The sequence below is a fragment of the Gamsiella multidivaricata genome (genome assembly GCF_025024155.1).
Source record: "Gamsiella multidivaricata strain RSA 2152 chromosome Unknown BC939scaffold_58, whole genome shotgun sequence".
Taxonomy (NCBI): Eukaryota; Fungi; Mortierellomycota; class Mortierellomycetes; order Mortierellales; family Mortierellaceae; genus Gamsiella; species Gamsiella multidivaricata.
The window spans coordinates 207,922-229,071 of record NW_026251766.1 but is presented as its reverse complement, the minus strand read 5'-3'; the positions used below and the strand labels follow the sequence as shown (position 1 = coordinate 229,071).

General features: G+C 50.7%; 6 protein-coding genes across 6 annotated transcripts; 5 read left to right on the top strand and 1 right to left on the bottom strand.

Annotated features, from left to right (window-relative positions):
* BC939DRAFT_459603 (uncharacterized protein) lies at positions 1 to 5,440 on the top strand. Its single transcript, XM_051556750.1, has 8 exons — positions 1 to 288; positions 654 to 796; positions 1,074 to 1,197; positions 1,357 to 1,606; positions 1,729 to 2,165; positions 2,277 to 2,531; positions 2,630 to 4,362; positions 4,438 to 5,440. The coding sequence occupies exons 1-8, from the start codon at positions 231 to 233 to the stop codon at positions 5,200 to 5,202; spliced, it is 3,765 nt and encodes a 1,254-aa protein (XP_051409588.1). The 5' UTR covers positions 1 to 230; the 3' UTR covers positions 5,203 to 5,440.
* Positions 5,441 to 6,933: 1,493 nt separating this feature from the next.
* Positions 6,934 to 8,576, top strand: BC939DRAFT_505562 (uncharacterized protein; the record flags this gene model as incomplete). The annotated part of the gene is made up of 3 exons (XM_051560676.1): positions 6,934 to 7,371; positions 8,244 to 8,417; positions 8,517 to 8,576. The coding sequence occupies 3 exons, from the start codon at positions 6,934 to 6,936 to the stop codon at positions 8,574 to 8,576; spliced, it is 672 nt and encodes a 223-aa protein (XP_051409587.1).
* Positions 8,577 to 9,338: 762 nt separating this feature from the next.
* On the top strand, positions 9,339 to 10,156 carry BC939DRAFT_459592 (uncharacterized protein). Its single transcript, XM_051556749.1, has 2 exons — positions 9,339 to 9,713; positions 9,801 to 10,156. The coding sequence occupies exon 1, from the start codon at positions 9,425 to 9,427 to the stop codon at positions 9,689 to 9,691; it is 267 nt and encodes an 88-aa protein (XP_051409586.1). The 5' UTR covers positions 9,339 to 9,424; the 3' UTR covers positions 9,692 to 9,713; positions 9,801 to 10,156.
* A 253-nt stretch (positions 10,157 to 10,409) lies between these two features.
* BC939DRAFT_251781 (uncharacterized protein) lies at positions 10,410 to 11,685 on the top strand. The gene is made up of 2 exons (XM_051551006.1): positions 10,410 to 10,843; positions 10,941 to 11,685. Exons 1-2 carry the CDS (start codon positions 10,602 to 10,604, stop codon positions 11,368 to 11,370), a joined length of 672 nt encoding a protein of 223 aa, XP_051409585.1. The 5' UTR covers positions 10,410 to 10,601; the 3' UTR covers positions 11,371 to 11,685.
* On the top strand, positions 11,588 to 13,702 carry BC939DRAFT_251896 (uncharacterized protein). Its single transcript, XM_051551007.1, has 3 exons — positions 11,588 to 11,882; positions 11,974 to 13,347; positions 13,443 to 13,702. Exons 1-3 carry the CDS (start codon positions 11,805 to 11,807, stop codon positions 13,479 to 13,481), a joined length of 1,491 nt encoding a protein of 496 aa, XP_051409584.1. The 5' UTR covers positions 11,588 to 11,804; the 3' UTR covers positions 13,482 to 13,702.
* Positions 13,703 to 14,331: 629 nt separating this feature from the next.
* BC939DRAFT_520383 (uncharacterized protein) lies at positions 14,332 to 15,624 on the bottom strand (the record flags this gene model as incomplete). The annotated part of the gene is made up of 1 exon (XM_051561202.1): positions 14,332 to 15,624. A coding segment is annotated over one exon (1,293 nt), but the record flags the coding sequence as incomplete, so codon positions are not given.
* Between the last annotated feature and the right edge of the window lie 5,526 nt (positions 15,625 to 21,150).

Below are 21,150 nucleotides of genomic sequence, written 5' to 3'. Positions count from 1 at the left end.
GAAAAGTAGAGTAGCTTATATAAGGCGCGTCGGACCGCCAAGGCCGTCCGATTGCCGAAAAAAGAGACGTCCCCCTTTCTCATACCTTTTGTTCCTTCCATCCCCACATCAACTGCTTCTCCCCTCACTCTCTCCTTACCGATATCCACTCCCATCTACGCTACACGTTACGCGGGTTCAGAGGCTTCTTACTTCTTCACTTCATTCTTCTCATTGACACACACATAGCCATGGCTTCTTTCGGAGGTCCCATCGCTCGAGACTCCACCGGCACAGTCCGTCGTCGAGGTAAATGGTCCTCTCACTCACACACACTCTCTCACACCAGAGCTTGTACTCATCATCTCGTTATCATCATTCCTACCCTCGTCCCATCCTCACCCACCTAATTATGCATGTGAATGACCTCTCATCATCAAATAACACGGAGTGGAGTGAGAGTGTGCAGCAGTATACCAGAGTTCTCTTTCTCGTTCTATTGCTCTACTATGTCGACCTGACACGCAACCAGCGCAATTGACGGCATCCATAGCCTGTACACCACTCACTGTCTTGTCTCTCTCCTACAAGAACTTGCTCCAGCCTTGCGTTTGCAGCATCCCTCTTGACGTATATCCCATCGCCATTTTGTTGTCCCCGTTCTCCTTTGATAGAAGTCACTCTTTCAACGCGCGAAAAGCAGCTGTACGGTCAGCTATGGGCTGCAGCAGACAAGGACAGCAGCGGATTCATCACTGGTGCCGACGCAGTGCCCTTCTTCGCTAAGAGTGGGCTGTCACCACAGATTCTAGGACAGGTAACGTCACACTATGGCGGGACAAAAAGACAGCTTGAGATGGTCCCCGCGTTTCAAATACAGAGCCACGGAAGAGGCATGAATTGGGGAGGGCTACCGTGAACCGCAAAGGACCTACCGCTCTGGAAAATCGGCCCATCGCCCTTTCCAGCTGTCGGAAACATGAATGCGCTCATTTTTGCTCTGTCTACGGCCTCCTATCTGGCTCTCAGTAAGATTTATTACCGTTTGATCATTAATACTGAACCTTGCGTAATGTCATCTGCACACCGTACAGATTTGGGTACTCGCCGACTCCGACAACAAGGGCGTCCTAGGACAGCAGGGGTTCAGCATCGCGGTCAAGCTGATTGCGCACGCGCAGAACGGGAAGACCCCATCGCCTGCGTTGGTCAATACAGGTAAGGAAGTAAACAGCCAAGAGTGTAGGAGTGCTCAACATAACGCCTTCCGTAGCCAGCTCTCAAGTGCCGCTTGTGAAGCAGGCCTGAGAGCCGCGAGATAAAAAAAGCCCTCCTTCTTTTCCAGGCATCAAGCTAACCCACATCATTCACATATAGATGCCCCCCTTCCGCATTTTGAGGGTATAACTCCAGCCAAGACTGGTGACTCGCCTGCCACAGGGTTGATCACGGCTCCAGTTGCTGCACAGATCACTGGAACGGAGCCATCACTCACGAACGAGGATAGAGCTAAATATGCCGGCATGTTCATGGGCTGTGGGCCGATCGGAGGCCTACTTGATGGCGACAAGGCACGCGAAGTGTTTCTCAGGTCCAAGTTGCCTGTCGACAAGCTTAGCCAAATTTGGTACGTGGATGTTGGTTTATTAATAGTTATTGCTGCAGGATCCCATGGAACCAGCTGGACGACAATAACCAACTATTGCCCTTTTTTCTCTACTTCTGGCATGTTATGGTATGGCATTACAGGTCTCTTGCTGACACGAAATCGCGAGGATCATTGGATATCGGCGACTTTACAATTGCCATGTACTACATTCAACACACCATGGATGGGTCTATCAAGACACTACCCACCACTCTTTCACCATCCATTTTGAAAGCATGCACTGGGGTTTCTACCGGAGTCGGATCGATTTCCTCTCCCGTCCTGAGTGCACAAACGCTATCGCGTCAAGTAACGGGCAACAACATGGCGATCCACAATCCTGCCATCGCCAGACAAATGACTGGGTCTGTTAGCCTGACATCAAGTCCCCTCGCAAAACAGAATACTGGGGGCGCAAATAATTTGTTCGGGGGGTCTTCATCGACAGACGTGCCGTGGGATATCACTCCAGAGGAGAAGGTCAAATTCGACCGCTTCTTCGATCAATTGGATAAGAGCGGCACAGGTGTTGTTGGAGGTAAGCAAACATGCCGACTCTTGATGTAGACATGGGCCTGAGCGCATAGTGATGATTTTGTCACAGCTACTAACCCGTCATTACATACGATATGATGATATACAATAATAGGCGAAGAAGCAGGCAAGTTCTTCTTGAATTCGAGACTGCCGGAATCGGTCTTGGCGCAAATCTGGGATCTCGCCGACATCACAGGATCCGGCAGTCTGTCCAAAGATGAGTTTGCTGTTGCCATGCTTCTCATTAACAGGAAAAACGCGACCGGTGCTCCAATCCCCAAGACCCTGCCCCAGTCTCTTGTCCCACCGTCATTGCGCAATCGAATCCCCTCGTCTCTATCTTTCCCATCCCAGGAACCTTTGCGTAGTATGTTTATGAGAGAAGGCGTTGCAAATGTCAGTGCTAAAGCCAAGCTATAACTTGCCGTTCTAATCTTACGCTGTACACATACGTTCGTGCTCCAGACATGACTTTGCCATCAAACTCTTCCTCACAGCAATTCAGGCGCCAGTCATTCGATCTCTTGGGTGATGGCCCCATGTTGACAACTTCCATTAGTGGTACGAGTGTGCCACAGATGGATAAGGATCTGATAGGCGCAGAGGACTTGACAAGCAAAATTACATCAGAAACTGGCGAATTGGCCTCGATGCAGAATCAAATCAACAATCTCAGCAAGGTCACAGGCGACTTGCAGGCCAAGCGCGCCGTCCTCGAAAATAACCTCTCGGCGCTTTCTGCTCAGAAACAGGACATCAGCATCCGTCTTAACCAGATTAAGACGCTACACGAAAGCGAATCAAAGTCGATTAAGGACCTCGAGAACGCCCTCACATCGATCCAGCCACAGGTGATGAAGTTGCGTGACGAACTGTCGGCTTCGGAGAGGGAACTTGCTACCGCTCGCGCTGACAAGGATGAATACCTGCTGTCATTGGCCAAGGATCAGGAGGAGAACAATCAGATCCGAACGCGACTTCGTCAGAACAATGAAGAGGTCGCCAAGCTGAGAAAGGACCTGGAGGCCAAGAAGGCCGAAACCAGTCGCCAGAAGGGATTGCTCCAGATTGCGCGCAGTCAGCTCGCTACCAGCGAAGCTGACAAGCAAAAGCTGACCAATGATATTGCGCACGAGTCCGAGCAAGCAGCTCAGGTAGCTAAGGATATCCAATCTCTAGCTTTGGAAGCTACCCCTGCTTCTTTCACCTCTCCAGCGTTATCCTTACCATCAGCCATACCACCGCCGCCTGCCCCCCGTGGCTCTAGAAAGGAACCCCCGCCTCCGCCAGCCAGCCGCGGCACTGCTGCCCCTACTGCTTCATGCGTGTCAGCCGAGGAAGAGGAAGCGTTTGGTATTCCAGAGGCCCTCCGTAGTCCTACAGGCAGCTTCCACAGCATTCCTTCATCAAGGATGGGCGCACCCGTCACTATCAGCCGCCAATCGACAGGATCGTCCCCATTTGAGGCAATCCCTCGACAGGGCACCGGCTCGTCTCCTTTCGAGACGATATCGAGACAGGGAACAGGCTCATCTCCATTTGAACCGATCGCTCTCCAGGGTACAGGTATGAGTACCAAGGCGTCTTCGATCTCAAATGTGGGTGAGAATGAACTCTGGTCACCAATGACTCATGCTGGCCAAGCAAAGACGGTTGGGCAGCCTGAAGTCACCATGTCCCCAGATCCTGAGACTCCTCAATTTCCTCAGCAGGACTCTATGCTTGCCCTTGCGGCCAGACAGGCGCTTCCTATGTCGCCTCCTATTTCGCAGGATCCGTTTGGATCAATATCCTTCCCCGCGATGGACACGCCTCCTGTAACCAAGATGGATTTTGACTCTGCCTTTCAAGATTTTGCGACCTCCAAGCCCTCGCAGAGCGGTGGCATGGATGGCGTTAAGTCGGCGGAGGCCTTTGCGGAGGCCTTCCCGGACATTGGCGCAGATGGAGACAAGTCCAGGCGCGTGAGTGCCTTTGGGTTCGAGGATGATTTTAGCGGACCATCTCCATTCAACCAAAGTCTGGAAAAGAGCAAGGGGGATTACGAGTTCCCACCCATTGTTGAAATGTCCCATCCAGATGATGATTCAAGCGATGATGAGTCGAACGACGATATTGCAGACACGTTCGAGCAGACCAAGAGCTCTATTGTGTCTCCAGAACCATTGCCCATCCCTACACCAATTGAGGCTACCGCTGTAAGTGCATCCCTGACGCTCGTTCCACGTCAAGTTGAAGATGAATCGTCAACTGCATTTCTGACTGTTTCTCAGTCTGCAGCAGCATTAGAGTCCAAGAAGGAGCCATCTGCTCCCATTGTTGCTCCAGTCTCGACCGGCTCTCCATCGACAAGGACCAAAAAGTTGAAGGCAGCCGATTTCAGTGAGTTTGAATCATCATTCAGAGGATCGAGCGACGACCTTGATTCTGCCTTCAAGGGAATCGAATTGGCTGCGCCTAAAGTGAGCAGTGGTGCTGTCGGCAACATGGCAGGATTTGACGATGGTTTCGACTTCAATGCATCGTTCGATGATGCATTCGGATCATCATCGCCGCCTGGGAGCAACTCTCAAGCACCAGTAGTGAAAACAACGTCCAGCACATTGCCTGCCTCCGGCGCATTCGGAACTATTGATCTGGATGAAGCATTTGGAGGATTTACTGCGTCGAACTCTGCTCCCGCACCTGCGGCTGGGGGCACTGGATCAAGCGCATTTGAACATAAATTCGATGACTTTGAGGCAGAATTTTCGCCATCCAATTCGCGTCCTACATCCTCTGCAGTGACAGCGGCAGCAGTAACAACACCGGTAGCATTAGCGGTTCCTTCTCATAGACCTGCTCCAGCGACTCCGAAGCCGATATCCAGCGCGATTGATATATTGGCAACATCCGCACCGGTACCCCCGCAAGTCCCCATGGCAGGCGTGGATGAGTTGATCAACATGGGCTTTACACGACAGCAGGCGGAGGACGCGCTTTTACGGTACGACAATGTTGAGCGCGCAGCCAACTTTTTGTTAGAGGGCGGACAATAAGATGGTAATGTGTGAAAGGAGCAGCCGAGCTGGCACTTAGCGGTCGACGCACGACACTCTGTCCCTACAGTCCTGTTGTTCCGAATCAAGTACCGATCATGGTATAGATGATTATACAGCAACGACGACGCAACACGACACGACATGACATGAAAATGAAAATAAGCGAAATAACGATAGAGCCCAAAAGCACTCAACAGTAATAAAAGTGGTCAAATGAAGAGCGACAATTTAATTTACACGCCCCTTCTTGCCATTGAGTATTTGCTTGCTCCGGGGGTCCTGGATGTTTCATTTGATTGCACGCCCCAAAAAAGTTAGTATGTTGTGTAGTGCAAATGATCTGTCATTGAAAGATGCCTGCAGCGCGTCTTGTACGGACATGTCGCTTTATTTCGGCTCCGCTATTTGGCACTTACAATTGCCAACAAGGAACAGTTAATGAGCGGTCTTTGCTGCGGTGGGGTAGGAGGATATACCATTTAAAAGTGGCGAACGACTCTGCGTGCGTGTATTTTCTATCGTTATCGGCCTATATAGGCAGTAACTACGTATTTAAAAATGAATGGTTAGTATCTGTTGTCAGTGCATCATCTCAATGTAACGCTCATGTTTAGTGTGTTTGCGGACACACTTAGTGATGATATTGGGGCAGCTATGCTCGCCTAAGTGCACGGCGGGTGGCAGCCCTTCCATAGAGGCTACTCGCTTGCGCGCTCGAGTTCCTTGTTATCCAGAAGCCATGCTACTAATGCTCGAATTGCTAACACTATTGATAGGACTCATGCTGGTGCTGGTGCTGGTGCTAGTATTTGTCTGCGACTTCGCAGCTTGCTCCCAAGGGTAGTTCCCGCTGTCATCCACTGGTTGGAGATATGCTGGTCGCCGTTGATGGAGCAAATACCCACGAATAACATTGCAGATGTTATGACCAGACATCACATCGCGGTGCATGTATGTCTTGAAAGTCTTACAAGTCTTACAATACAACCTACGGATCTCTGCCTCCCCGACAAATTGCTCGCAGGTTGGACACTTCTTGGACGTGTAGTATTCGTTCACTCCAACCACGATGTATCCAAGTGACCTGGCCTATGTGGGCGTTAATAAAAAAAAAAGCATCAATAACGCCAGCACAATATCCAAACATGATACAGATCTGCATACCTGTTTGATGATGCGTTACTTTTTGAACAAAGTAGGACTGGAAGGACTCGTGCAATATGGAAGGACTTGTGCAATGAGGGAAGCCTAGACCGACTCCAATGACAACCTTGTTGGTCTCATCCCTTTTCCTGCCGATGTTTCCTCCAACTGCCCTGGGAAGACTCTCTGTAATGAGTCTGTATTCGGCATCTCGCGCTCTTCTTGCGTCCCACTTATGCTTCTTGAAGCGATTGTTGTCGCTGTAAAACTTATGTAGTCGCTCTTTCACTTTCTCCATCTCTACGACATGGTTCGTGAAGCTGGCACCCTGACCGCGCAGCGGTGGAAGCCTTGTCTCAACGCAGCTAATGGATTTAATTCCATCGCCTGGCACGATATTCTTCTGCTCTTCCATCCATCTTCGATGCTTGAATGTAGGCTGGTAGACGGCCTTTTGCTTAACTGCGAGATTGCGAAAAGTAACGGGAACCTAAGACTGAGAGGTGTCTTCGGAAGTGCTGGCCATATCCACATCATCGCATTTTCGCATTTTTCTCCAGTCACCGTCACCGCGCTGCCGGAATCATGGTTTCCGGTCAGCAACACGCTGGCACCCACGACACACGCTTGGCCCCTATCGATACCCAGAACCCTGACCTGATCGGGCGCACAACTCCAAAGGTCGATGACATCCTGCTTACTCTTCACAATGTTTCGGATCTCGGTCAAGAAACAGTCCACCCCACCAAGTGTAGCGGCCAATCGACATTCTCCGGAAGACGTCTGTATTTGACTGAATACAGTTCCTTCACCTTGAAACTAGCAGCTGCAGGCGGAATCCATCTGTACGAATGGAGCCTCGATGGGCATAGCCGCGTTCGGTGTAATCCCTTAGATCAAAGTTGGCCTGCCGAAAGGATTGAATGTGCTCTCGCATCGTCCAAGTCCATCATGGAATCTGAGTCCTTGAAACTCCTGGGCCCTTTGCGTGGTTCTGACCCGCCGACGTTCGAGAGTAGTTTTGTAATGATGGCGCCGGCAGGCTTTGACTGAAGCCACAAAATTATATCCGACTGGGACAAAGACGTGTTTGTGCTTGTGAATCCTCCTGTATCAATTCTCGAAGATATGTCTGCAGAATTATGTTCCGCCAGAACAAAATGCAGAGTTCTCTCTCGGAAAAAGACATGAGAGACTTTTCTGGCCCCGCAAGTGGAGCCGTCTTGCGGTAGCTCTGGCTAGAGTGGTTCAAGAGCATGAAATTCTCAATCGCTGGAAGACTCGGGTCAACTTCGGTACGAGATCCTTCTGCTACTAGGCCCTTCGCCTTTTTGGCTTGCAGCTATTATGAACATTATGAACATTATGAACATGCCGTCGACGTTAGTGTTGTAGTTCCTTCTAGTGTCTTCAGTAGTTCCCACATGTATAGCTAGAAACGTTTACTGTGGCTTTTCCCGAGCTCAATGCTCCCACATCTAATACGGTGCCATCGAAAACTGCTACAATGTTCCGTTTCCCGCACGGCCCCTCGTTGGATTACTGTGTGCCTTGCAGAAAACATATCTGCCGTACATCTCCAGAGGCCATGAGATAGACTAATACTTTGTATGCATGCCCTTTTCTCTGTGAACCGCTTTAAGCCTCCTCGGTATGCTCCTGACGAGTTCACGGCAGTATTCCACTGAGATCTTGTACCATTCAACAGATATTTAGTCCTATAGTTCCTGACAGCTTCCTGGAGGAGTAGGATACTTTTCCAGCCGAATCTCGAGGTACTACCACATGTGCTCGATTGGGGTATGGTCAGGCGACTGTACAGGCCAGTAGAGAAGCCTTCAGTCACATTCATTGACTTCAGATAGTCTCGAGTAACCCTATGCTGTTTTTTTTAGAGCTGGCTGCTTTACACGCCTCTTCGCTATCAGATCGGTTTCTCGAAGACGCAGCCGGACTGTCGAAGTGGATACGGTTCGTGTGAGCAATTGGTTGGCCTTGTTTGTGGCTTCAACGGCAGCCTTGAGGACTCTCCATTTCAAGTTGATCTTGAGGTTTTCCACAGTTTAGAGGTATGGTCTCTTCTAGTGATTCTCACCGGTAAACGGTTAACCGCGGTGAACAACTTTTTTTGTGATTTTTTCACTGGTGAATTCCACATATGGTAATAGTACTTCTATATCACTGAGCTCTACCGAGTTTCCGGATTCCACCGCTCACCGTTGAACTAAAATACACGAGACCGATTCTTTGTTCACCAGTGATAATCACTGGTGAATATTTTTTCACCGGCGAGAATCACTAATCGAAATGCAATGAACAAAGGTAAAATAGACGAGACGGAAATGGAAGGAAATAAATGTGGGGGGTTGTTTAGCTAAATGGTTCGAGCGAGGACTATGTTCCATTGAGAATGACTGGGGTAGTTGCAAGGTGTTCGCATATGATGTCCGATGAAGTGACAATCGAGTCCACCCCTCTGGAGTCGTTGTATGGCAATGTTCGCTGATCAGACCTCTATTGTACCTTTATAACGCCGTCTGATGATGGGCGCCAATGATGGATGCTCAATGAGACGATCGGAGATTGGGGAAACGTTGCGATTGACGGTGCAAAGGTGGCGAATGATCAGGCTTGGCATTCCCTGTTGATTGTATCTCGTTGCGTCGGTTGCTGACGACGGTAGTCAGTGTCTGCCGATGATGCGGTGTTATCCGGACAATCTGGATGAATGCAAAATGCGGTACAAGATATATATGTGAAGAAGAGACTCTGGTTCAGGAATCAGACGGTTTATTCTTTTTTCTGGGGCGATGCTCTTCCTCGTAATTTATTATCAGTTTTACGAGACCAGCCAAATAATTCAAGTTTACCAAACTTTGAAGGTTGACCGCGTTACTTGACTAATTTCCTACCCTCAATTGCATCCCTAGCGACCTATCTGGATTTGCGCCTGCCCCGCGTACGTTGGAAACAGCGGTGATGGCGATGTGGGTGAACATCTGTGTCAGGCCGTGGCAAAGCTACTTGTAAAACACTGATCGCGCTTCGTGTCAAGAGACCGGCATCCATCAGTGTGATGACTCTTTATCAAAGCCTTTTTTATTGGAAGTATTCCGCCACACACTTCGCAGATCTCTTCACCATACTTTTATTTCATCTTTTCAGCCTGCCACACAGTCCACAACCATCTTTCCTTTCTTTTTCGTTCACTCTTTCAGCGCAAGCGGCAGCATTCGTCTATTCGCGACACCACAACAGCACATTTTCCTACCTTTCATTCGTCATCCTTTCTCCTCATCGCCCTTCGCCCGTAGTTCGCCATCCATATACGCCTTCACGCTAGATACCATACGCCTATAGAAAAGGTAATGTACCCTCCAAGCCTATCCTTGCATATCTTCAGCGTCATGAGAGGGTTTCACTAACCCTGCTAAGCTGTCAACCCACCATAGTGATCATGGCATGGGCATAAGAGGCTTTTACAGTACTCTGAAGAAGCGCGGTTTGGATCCAGATGCCGCGGATCCTCAAAATTACCAGAACCAAGCTGTTGGGGTTGACCTCTTCGGTGTGTTTTATGGATTCCCCGTTCGCCAGATCACGGATGATTACGACCCAAGCAAGGTCTGAACTGTCGGTCTCACGATGGCAGTGCGTTTGGCGGAGGACTTTACCCCTGCGCAATGTACGATTCACATCGATGGCGCCCCATCCCAGCAGAAGCGGAACGAGCACACCAGGTGAAAGAACAGACTGACAGCGGACCTCGAGAAGTTACAGGCGAATTTGAAAGTCATGAGCACGAAGTCGTCGAGCGGCCAATGGACCTCGAAGAGCGTGGTAATGAAGATCAAGAAGGGCCTCCGTGATGTGTACAGATTTGATACGGTTGCCAAGCTGACGCTCCCTTACGAGAAAAGGGGTTTTCTGTCTGCACTTGCAGGAGCGAGGCCTACACCTGCATTGCACGCAGACTAGCCCTAGCAACCGATCGCTTCGTGGTGTCAGCCGACTCCGGTCTGTTGATATATCCGTCGATCACCAAGGGTTTGCAGCCGATCTCCCTCGGCCTAGCCTATGCGTTGTACACCAAGGAGAGTGTTACCAATGCACTCCAGGTTCCCAGCGCAGACTATGTGACGCTGCTGGGCATCATGTCCAAGAACGACTATACCGAGAACATTCCCGGCCTTGGAATAGTTCGCAACCTGGAAATCATCCGCGCTCTTCCCTAGTCGCCCGATATCCGCCAGATGCTCGATGCTTACAGGTTCACGGCAGCCATCAAAACCCATGAGGATATCGACCAGACCCGATTCAAGCCATCGGAAGACATCTTTTTGGGTCTCGAGGAGAAAGTGCTCCAATCGCAGCCAGGAGATGAGGCCGCCGATGAGGACATGCTCGGCTTTGATTTTAACATTGCATCGCCGCAGTTCCGGCACTTTAAGGCGGAACGATTTGCCGTCACTGCATATCAGCATGCGAGTAGAAGGTAATTTAAGTGCGATACCACTTCATTCACGCGCGTGTTGTACAGACAACAAGTTCTCTAACACCTTTGCATGGCGATGCATGTGTGTACTTACTAGTGCGGTTCCCTTCTACGTTGCGAGGAAATCAAAGCGCAACCAGTTCCGGCCGATCTTTTCTGACAAGAAATCGATCCTACCACGACAATCGATTGACTTCTCGACTGCCGTATCTCACGATCGCCTGCAGCCAAAAGCAAAGCCCCGCGTTAAGACTCAGAAGGCGGTCGCGAAAAAGAACAAGAAAAAGAGGAAGAAGGGGGCACTGCTGAGGAAGCGGAAAGGGGCGGGCTTCGCCAACCCATCGAACCCAAGGCCCGCTTCTGCAACTGCAGCGGACCGCCGCCTCCGCAAGCTGCATATAACCAAGGCACTCACTGTGGGGAGTATCCGGGCCAACATAAAGCGAATGGATCGGATATCGGCTGCAGAAAGCAAGCTCCTTTCAGACAGGCTACGTTCAGCGGTTGCGATCCTTAACGCGATCTAGATGCATATGTACGAGGTCATTGCACTGGATATCGCGCGGCTTGTTCGTTCCAAAAACATAGCGACAGATGTATCACAGCGGACGGAGGACATGCAGACATTATCAACAGCAAGGCCTTCTACTTTGCACTCAACACACTCTTGTGCAGTGGTCAAGAAGGACGAGGTTCCCAGGCTGTTCGAGTATCGATTGCCCCTGCGCTCAGAATAAGCACTCGAAATACGCCGTTGGTCCCTGCTGCCCCGCAACCGCAAGCACAAGCACAAGCACAAGCACAAGCACAAGCACAAGCACAAGCACAAGCACAAGCACAAGCACAAGCACAAGCACAAGCACAAGCACAAGCACAAGCAACAGTCACCCATGCCCGACGTGTCTTTGATGCGTACACGACGCTCGCCGGCTTTGTCCCCTTTTGCCAGCAAGAACCAGAGATGTTCCCTTTGACGGTCTGGAGGCTTGCTGTTGCGGCAGTCTACAATGCAGTGCGAGTCCATTACTATGGCGCAAAGGTATATTAAAGAGTATGCAAAATGTAGCCGTTGTGTCCTTGCTTTTTGGAGCACTAATGTTAACCATTAGCTTTTCAACACTCCTAAATAGTTTTCCGAGAATGAAGGGCGCCCCAAATATGTAAATCCGATCGACTACTTCTTCGAAAAGAATACCGAGAAGCGCATGTTTGCAGACTTTGTCAAGGCAAAGTTTGCAGCTGGCTTCATGTTCTTGTCAGAGGCGGACCTTGTCCATTTATTCTATACAAGCGATAAGGCACGGTCGATTATAGCCCGATTGCTGAGCGATACAGCAGCCTACACTGCGGAAGCCAAGGTTGTCGGCAAGAAAGGGATCCTCATCGAGAAGCTGCTATACAGACTGGATCCGGCGACGCACTTTGATGGGTATTACAAGAAGGCTTCGCTTCAGAGTGACAGACAGCACCACACAAGGTTCAAGCTTCGGGGCGTCATCTGCACGAACGGACTGGTGTTGCATCTTCTTGCGTATGACACAATGACAACGCGACGCCGAGCACCCCATCAAAGCATCAGGGGTGATGACGACGATGAAGGTGGACACGACGACGACGACGACGACGAGGATTTGACCCTGTTCCACGATGTTGACGGTGACTATGACCTCGACGACGCGTTTCTTGAAAATAGAGGGGGCGAACCTGGTACAGATCCGGTCGCATCAGCGACGGGACCCGCCAAGAAGAAACGCATCACGCTCCCGTCTTTGATGCCAGAAAGTTCAAAGCGGCAGAGGCTGTCGATACACCAACTGCCACCTGCAGACCCTACTGTGGCTGCTTCGCCCTCATCCAATTCAGAAGCCTCATCTGGTACAACATCAGGCGCAGATACGATCGATGTCACACGCAACGCCATCAACTGGAAGCGAGGTTCAAAGATTCTAGAGAACGTGGAGGTGCGCCTCAACTCTCCTGGTACTTGCCCACCAGGCGATACTGTGGTCATCGGCATTGACCCGGGTGAGGTTTACACAATGACAGCGACAAGAGTCGATCCCGCCTTACCTACGAAAAGAGAGTCTTCACGAATCCGCAGGGCATTCCTCCACAGGCCTTACATGCTCTTCAAACGCCTCCCAGAAAAGCAGAAGGCCGCGGCACGCATTGATGTTCTTGAGGCAAGACTGCCCGCATTTACCGTGGAGAAGATCGAGGAATATCTAGCGTATCTGGAGGCGCCTGGCACGGACGGCACCGCCGCGACCACCACAAGAGTCCGCATTTTTGACATTTACCACAGTCAATGGATGCTAAGGAAGCGCTGGGATCTTCAAAAGGCTCAACAGGCAACGTATGACTACGCAGTTGCGGTCTTGCTTGACCTTGCCGTTAGCAAGGACTTTGTTGGTCAGCTGCTGAGCTCGCAGGATGGCGTAAAAGTGGTGTTTGCGATAGGATTGGGCTCTTTTAATTCGCCCGAGAAGAAATTTGTCGGCAAGGTAAGAAGAAGAAAAAAGAAAGTATGGCATACCATCTCTCATCCGCACTGCAACTTTTTCTCATCTGTTTATTTGTTCCTTGGCGTTGCTGCTAGGCAAAGACTATGGGATACATTGTGGTCGGGGTGCATTAGTACTACACCAGTGCTCGGTGCCCTCGTGACCAGTGTATGGCGTTCTTGGAGTCCGACAAGAGGCGGTCAAAGTACTGCCGAAGCTGTCAAATGTACTTTGATCGTGATATTGTCAGCTCTGAGAACGTTGCCACCGTGTGTCTGTCGCAAATCCAGAACCAGTGCCGGCCTGCCAAGTTCATGCCATCAGCATAATCATAGGGGGTCGGAACCTTCTTTCAAAATTTGATAGACAGATACTGTGACGATCAATGCCGCAATGTCACTTGCAATTTTCGGCTCTGCACTCCTTGACGCTGCATCTACAGTACAACTCTCAAGTAATGCAACTGTCGATCCACTGAAAGCAAAAATCGCTGCTCTCGAGGCAGAGCTAGCGACTTCCGAGCGTAAGGACGCCCTCATAGCTTAAATTTTTGCCCTTGAAGAAAAGTTGGGAGGCATGAGCACGATCTCGTCGGCACTGCCAACTGCGAATACTACTGATCAGTCTACATCTATAGATCAGAGGTTGGGCGCGATGAAATTAGCCTACTGCCGCTGGACGGTAATGCTATGCGATTCGCAACCTCATTGGGGAAGACTGCAACCTTTTTGCCACCTAGTCAGATCAAAGAAAGTAGGTTCATGTTGCTATGAAAGTATCTACCTTCATTGCAATAAAACTACGGCGAAGCAATATGCACACCTTGATTACAGGAGCTGAGTTCGTCATTAAAATTAGTTATTCGATGGTTTGCTGATGCAAGAGTAGGTAGATAGAGAGAACGTAGAGGACAGAAAGGAGGGACTTAACCGCGTAGTATGCGTATATATTTGTAAAGAGTCGTTTGATGATACTGCTAATATATTATGGCGTTATGGGAGCTGTGCTTGGCGAGGGCGTAAAACTGGGTGCAGCCGTCGTTTGGGTGGGGTTTGATGCTGTGGTCGTCGCAACAGGCAGCGGAGAGACGGTCGCCGGCGAGGTGGCAGCTACCGTCGTGGTGACGGATGAAACTGGGTCCAAAATCGCGGCCGCTTCTGGATGGTTCTTGTCCCACCAGTTGAGAAGCAAGGCAAAGTCTGGGCCAGTCTGAATAGGGATGATTCCGCCGGTCTCAGGGAAATATGTACCCGAGGTCCAATCGACATTCATTTGTGTCGGGTCGTTATTGAAGTGGATAGTCGGGTACAAGTCGATGGAACTGTTCACATATCCCGACTTAGAGCGTTCTACCATCCCCACTAACTTATCGCGACTCAGAGGGTTGCTAGGTTCAATCGCATCGGTAAAATTGACCTTGAAAGTGACGGTCTTGATGTCATTTCCGCCTACGGAAAACTGAAAGTTGCTCATGAAAGCAAACACTGGTACTGGAGCTCCGGTGGTGGCAGCAAGGGCGACGTTGCTGAAAGGAGCTTCGAATCGATCCCGGTCAACAACGGCGTCATCAAAGTGAACCGTGGCTCCATAGTACATACTGCGGAAGTCCATCGACATCTCGACCAAGCCGTCGTCCACCGTCGTTGGCAGGACCTTGATCTTGACTGTGTTGTTGAGGTATGGATAACCAGCATTTGGAACTTTGAAGTTTGGCGGAATACCAATCTCGCTTCGAAGATCCTTTAATCCAGCTGAAAGAGCAGGGTTGCTCGACGAATCAGAAAATCCTTGCAGATACAGCGTGGAAACATTGCCGCTCATGAGGACCGACATGAGGAAATCCTCCATATTGGGTGAAAGAACGCTGAGCGACGCCAGAGAAACATATCGATTGTCCCCTGGTACCAGCTGCAAGTTATTGATTGATGTGGTACCGAGATATCCTTCCTCCGTGTAATTTACACCGCCATTCAACACGAGGTTTCCGATGTTGAGTGTGAGCTTACTGGGATTATGGATGTTGACGAGTACGGTCATATCGATGGTTGGGATGCCGTTATGCTCGCCTGAACCCATACCGAGTGGGTTAAGGAACTCGATGACTTTCAGTCCTTGAAGACCATCAAGCGGAGTCTTGACGTCAAGGTTGATCCCCTGGATCTCGATCTGGCCGAGCTCTCCCAAGTCAAGGATGGCATCAGTCGTTCCGCTCAAACCTAATTCGTACGTCGTGGCGGCGTTCAAATCTCCAATAAAGGCCTCATAGATTTCATGCGAGCCATCAGCAATAACCAAAGGTGCCAAGGGAGTCGTAGTCGACACCATGCTGCTAGAGGCATTCGCGGGGGCATAAGGGGTGTTCAGTGTCCCCACGAGCTGGCCATTCTTGTCCAGAATCTGGATATGCTGGCTGAGCTGGATGATGGGTGCACCGTTGCTGAAAGGCAGGTTAGTTTTAGCAGTGATGGCCGAGACAACGTTAGGGGTCCAGACGCAGGTATCACAAGCAAAGTCCATCGACATGGCATCGATCGTGACGGATTCGATTGGCGGCAGCGACAGAGGCGGCAACGCAGTATGGAGATTGAGTGTCTTGACTGCCGCGTCCAGCCACGAGATTCCAGGGGCGCCCGCACCCTGGGCGTCGAGCTCAGTCGATACATTATTCAAAGCGTTGTGGAAGATGCCTGTCAAGTAGGGCCTCATGTCGCCGAGGCCAGTCGCGATGGTCGCATTCAAGGCGAAGCTTGAGGTGCCGTGAGGAATAAGCGCAAGTCCCTTGGCGACGGCTGGTCCGAGAACCTTGCCCTGGAAAATTGTGTTGAAGATCGAGGTCGGGATGGTCATGCCGATGGTCGACGGGTTAGAAATCGAGGCACTGATGACCATGTGCATTCCTGTAGCATCGATGCTGTTAATGATGTAGCTTGACAGCTGCAGGCTAGCCAATTTGTCGAATCCGTCTAGGGTCACCGTCTTGGTCATGGTCACACCGGGAAGAGCGACACCCAGGGCGTTCACGACAATATTCTCAGCAGATATGGTCCAGTCAAACTTGGCGTTGTTCAATGCAAAGATGTTGAAGTCCGTGAATGCTGCGAGGTCTATCACCGTGAAGGCCACGCCAGCCAGGTTCAGTTCAGCACCCTTGTTGGCAGTCGCGTTTACAGTCGGCATCATCATGGATCCGATCACCTTGCCAGCGTATGAAATAGTCACCGCACTAACGAATTGGATCTGCGCATCCAATGGACCAGTGTCGGTGATGGCTCCAACAATGTCGGTTTGGAAGCCGGTCTCCTCTGGAGCAAGGATATCGATGGAATTGAACGCAAGGACCGCGCGCTCCACCAATATTTGAGCAATGGGCGTGCCGACGATAGGAATCAGTCTCAGTATGGACTGGTCTGTAGCAATGGCGACGCCAGTTTGAGTGTAAGGAATCGTCACTTGGTAGTCGCCCAACTTGACGGTCGTAGTCATGGCGATGTCGACTGCGAGACCGGTCATAGCCTTGATCGTGAAATCTGCGATGTTGAAGCCGTCAAAAAGGCTAGAGGGAGGGTTACCGCCCTGATTCAGCGAGAGTAGACCGTCAAAGACATCAGTATCCATGCCGTTCTTTTGGGCTTGAGCGCGGATCAGGGTTACGAGATCGGTAGGGTCGGTGTTCATGGCCAAGCCAGCGGTGATCGTACCCTGGCCGACTCCAGGGATCACTGGTGGGTTACTGAAGGTAGAGACGAGTGTTCCCAACGAGACGCCATTGTAGGTGATCTTGCAGTCGATAGACAGGATGGCCATGGGTGGGATGAAGGGGTTGTTGACCATGACCGTAGTCTGGGCGATTCCATTGGTGAGAGTCGTGTCAAGAACTACCAAAGAGGCACCGGCCAATAATTTGGATTGGAGACCGGGCACCTCAGACCCAATGTCCAGAGTACTAAATGCAAGGATCAGCGAGTCAATAGCAGTGCTCGCAGAAGTCCCGACAATGTTGACCGGAGCACCGGTACCAGAGGTGTACAGGCTCAAGAGCTCAAGTCCCTCAGGGGAGGCAGCAGGGTCGATGGTGGACGAGGCATTGACAGTGTTTGCACCAGGGACAATGGCTAGATTAGGCATGGCTACGGTTCCGAGACGGACGCCTTTGTACACGAGATCGAGCACAACGTCACCCGCGTTTAACGAGATTGAGGAGGGGTTCACAATCACGACGGTGATAGCCATGGTCAGATCATTCGCCGTGCTGGACACGACCTGGAGGGAAGTGATGGTTGGCGCAGGATTGGCCAGGCCCTGGAGACCACCAAGTTGAGTAGAGGCATTAAATGGAATGTTGACGAGATTGATTGTTCCAATCGAGGTGTTGGCAAAGACCGAGGCCTTGCCGACAACATTGAACGGAAGGTTGGAACCGATGGTCAAGTCGCGGTTGAACTCTTGGAACACTTGGTGGGATTCCTCAGGGACATTCAGGGGAGTAGCCAATAAGTTGAAGTTGAGAGTGCCAGCATTCGCGTCGGAAGTCGAAGGGCTGTAGGACGAGTTGAGATTGGCGATGGTAACGTTGTTACGACTCAAAGTGAGCTCGTTAGCGACCTGAGTGAACTGAATTTTGAAACCAAAGCCATCGGGAAGACTGTAGTTGGCGAGAACGCCTGTTGAAGTCGTCGCAGGCTGGTAGGCGGTAGGAGGAGTGAAGACGAGTCCCAGAGCGCCAAGGTCCAGTGCTTTGATGAGCTGCAAAGGCTGGGGACTCTGTAAGGGAATAGTCAGCTTAAGGCTCTTGATCGCAGAAGACAACCAATCGAGCGGGTTGACGCCGTCCGGCTTCACCTCGTAACCAGTGGCGATAGTATCGGTTACGACATTGCCGATGTAGCGCGACATCATTTCGGACGTATCGGCCAGACCCTCAGTGGCGTTCTGCGGAATCAAAACACCCTTCATGCTCAAGATCTGGGGACCGCGGACCATAGTCAGGTTGCTGGCAGTGACATAGCCCATGAGAGTGTTCTTGTACGAGATGGCCAATGTTAGATCACCCATGTACATCTGGATCGCTGAGGGATTGGTGACACTGGATTCGATCTCGATGATGATACCGTTACCGTTGGGGTCATCGCCAGGGAGCGAGAACTTTTGAATAGTGACGCCGGACAGGCCGTTGAATGCTACGAGAGGTAATAGTCAAAGCAATGATAAGAGGTGGGTACGATTGCAGGTGATTGTGATGCTTTTTGAAGCCAGAGAGCACAGTGGTGCGGATGCTTACCATTGACGGTGATATCCTTCTTCAGAACGAGGTCCTTGACGCTGCGACCCAGGGCCTTGACGTTAATCTTGCCTTCAAAGTGCCAGACAAATGACTGGGCATTGAGCATATAGCTCGAGAACTCTGAGAAGGCAGTGGCGTTGGTGATAACGAAACTGCTCTGCATGTTCAAAGCACCATGGCCACCACTGTAGGTATTATTGGAGTAGTGAAATAAAGTTGGATGTAATGGGTTGGTCAGAATGCCGATAATGGTTTAACAGCAGTGCCAGGGACGCAAAGTGCATATTTTTACTCACGAAGCCGAGCTTGAGCCTGGAATTTCGGTGGTACCCAGCTGGAGATTGTTCCAAGAGACAGCAACGGCGCCAGGGAAGGAGATTTCCGCATGGAAAGGACCGGTATTGTGCATGTCGCCCTGTAAGACAATGTCCATAGACGTGGGTGAAGGGTTCGCGATGTCCTGGTTGATTGCAAAAGGAAAGAAAGAAAAAAAGAAGAAAGAAAGGCGAGTTAGCGAAGAAATGACGATCCAGACGAGGGGTTTTTTTTTTTTTTTTTTTTTGTTGATGCTGGTGCTTGCGCTGGTGCTGATTCTGATGTTGATATTGTAGGGCTTACAATCTGTGAGAAACTGATGGTGGCCTTGTTCATCAGACCCTGGGCAATCTTGGGCATGATCACATAGAGGGCCAAGACGACGATGACGACGACAGCGATGATGGTTGTGGGGATGCAGCAGATCCAGAACTTGCGGCGACGGTAGAACTTCGGACGGGCAGGCTGCTTCGCATCCGTATACTCGTCAAATTCGTCGTGGTGGGGGTCATCCTCGTCAGAGATGTTGAATGCCATGGTGAGGACGCTTGGAGGGGGAAAGGGACGCAGGCGACGGCTGGAGGGAGGAGGAGGAGGAGGAGGGGGGGACGGGGTGGGGCAGGATGGACGGGCTAATTGGACGCCGACAGGCAGTGAGAGGGAAAGCGGTCAACGGAAGGAAAGAGTCCGGACAGCGGTGGGCTTTTATAGAGAGGGCTGGCATGCCCTCTGAAGATCCTTCTGAAAATGCTTTTAACACGTTCGGCGTAGGTGGCACAGGCAGCACGGCAGCGTTCCGACTATGGGCACTATGGGCAAACAGCTACGCGTTGTCTTATTGGCCGGACTATCGTTTATTGGCTGGTTACACAAAGCACCGTGTATGCCGCCCTTGCATGCCAGACACGACCGTTTTGTTTGTGCCGCTGTTGTTGACGCTGCTCTCGTTCCGTCTCTCCCCCATGTCTCGACCTCCCTTTGGCTGACCCCGGTCTGCATGTGTGATTGTGTCCATGGCCATGGCATGCTCTGTAGATCTCCATGTTCGCTCCATGTGAAACGTATGCGCATAAAAGAAAAGAGGCCACAAGTGCTTATCTGCTCTATCTGCTCTGTATATCCAGGCCCAATGCCCAATGTCCAATGTCCAGTACTCCATGCGTGGCTGCAATTTGTTAGAGCGCAATGGTTATAAGAACCTGGCCTGCGCGACTCTCCAGACAGCGCTGAGCACGCGGCATGCTCGCTTATTCATATTCAAATCGTAGCCCACTTAGCTTAATACATCAATAAATGGAAGATGGAAGCTACGCGACTGAGCCTTCCGGCTAAAGTGTAAATGTTCATGGATACCAGGCTCTGGTCACTCGCGGAAGGAACAGAGTTTGAGTTTTCTGTGAGCTGCGGTTGTGGATCACCACCACCACTGCCTCCACATTCATACACAAACATCCGTATGCTCATTTTGTTTGTTCTGTTTTGTTCAGTAGCCAAGCACGATCAGTGCACATACAGGTTTTCTTTTGTTCTTTGTTGAGGTGAAGTTAAGCGGGGTTCATTTAGTTTTTCGTTGGCGCCAATCCGTTGTCTACGACACATGGCAGGCATTGACCCTCATTAGCTGCTTAATTCTACTAATCTGTTCCAGTCCATTCTGTTACTCTAATGTCGGTCTTGTTTCCATGTCCTGTCTCAATGCCGATCACCGACAGTTGCTCCTCACAGACTCCTAGAACCTTTCTCAGAGCAGTTACCGAGAAAAGGTAAATGCGGATTACGGGTCGACCGAGATAGACAGGTGTTGCCTATATCTAGTCTAGCAGCTGTTGAAATCATATACTTGAACACGAGTGGCATTGGCGTTGGACCGCACGGAAGCAGGTGTCGAATCGTATTGAGGAAACATGGGTGTTGATTGGCGGACTCGCCTATTCCGCCGAAAGAATGGTTTGTGCTGCAAAAACAGCTAAAGAGGCGGGCTCAAGCGGTCTGCCTTCTCCAAAACAGCTCCACATGTCCTTTCCTGCTCACGACAGAACAAGGTTTTGCTTCCATATCGAATCACTGCCTACATAGTCTAACTTCCTAGGCTAATCAATCGCCTGTGGAAGATGCGTATGAATGGGCTCAATACGCAATATGGAGCGCGTCAGATAGATATCCGTTGTGGTTGTTGTTGTGTGCTTTGCGGCGCGGCAGACCATCCC

Excerpts from the sequence above, each read along its gene's own strand:
- BC939DRAFT_459603 (XM_051556750.1), top strand. The coding sequence starts at position 231 with ATGGCTTCTTTCGGAGGTCCCATCGCTCGAGACTCCACCGGCACAGTC. Across the intron at positions 2,532-2,629 it reads ATCCCAGGAACCTTTGCGTA|ACATGACTTTGCCATCAAAC; the intron begins GTATGTTTATGA and ends TTCGTGCTCCAG. Across the intron at positions 4,363-4,437 it reads CACCAATTGAGGCTACCGCT|TCTGCAGCAGCATTAGAGTC; the intron begins GTAAGTGCATCC and ends ACTGTTTCTCAG.
- BC939DRAFT_459592 (XM_051556749.1), top strand. The coding sequence starts at position 9,425 with ATGACTCTTTATCAAAGCCTTTTTTATTGGAAGTATTCCGCCACACAC.
- BC939DRAFT_251781 (XM_051551006.1), top strand. The coding sequence starts at position 10,602 with ATGCTCGATGCTTACAGGTTCACGGCAGCCATCAAAACCCATGAGGAT. Across the intron at positions 10,844-10,940 it reads TATCAGCATGCGAGTAGAAG|TGCGGTTCCCTTCTACGTTG; the intron begins GTAATTTAAGTG and ends TGTACTTACTAG.
- BC939DRAFT_251896 (XM_051551007.1), top strand. The coding sequence starts at position 11,805 with ATGTTCCCTTTGACGGTCTGGAGGCTTGCTGTTGCGGCAGTCTACAAT. Across the intron at positions 11,883-11,973 it reads TCCATTACTATGGCGCAAAG|TTTTCCGAGAATGAAGGGCG; the intron begins GTATATTAAAGA and ends ACTCCTAAATAG. Across the intron at positions 13,348-13,442 it reads AGAAGAAATTTGTCGGCAAG|GCAAAGACTATGGGATACAT; the intron begins GTAAGAAGAAGA and ends CGTTGCTGCTAG.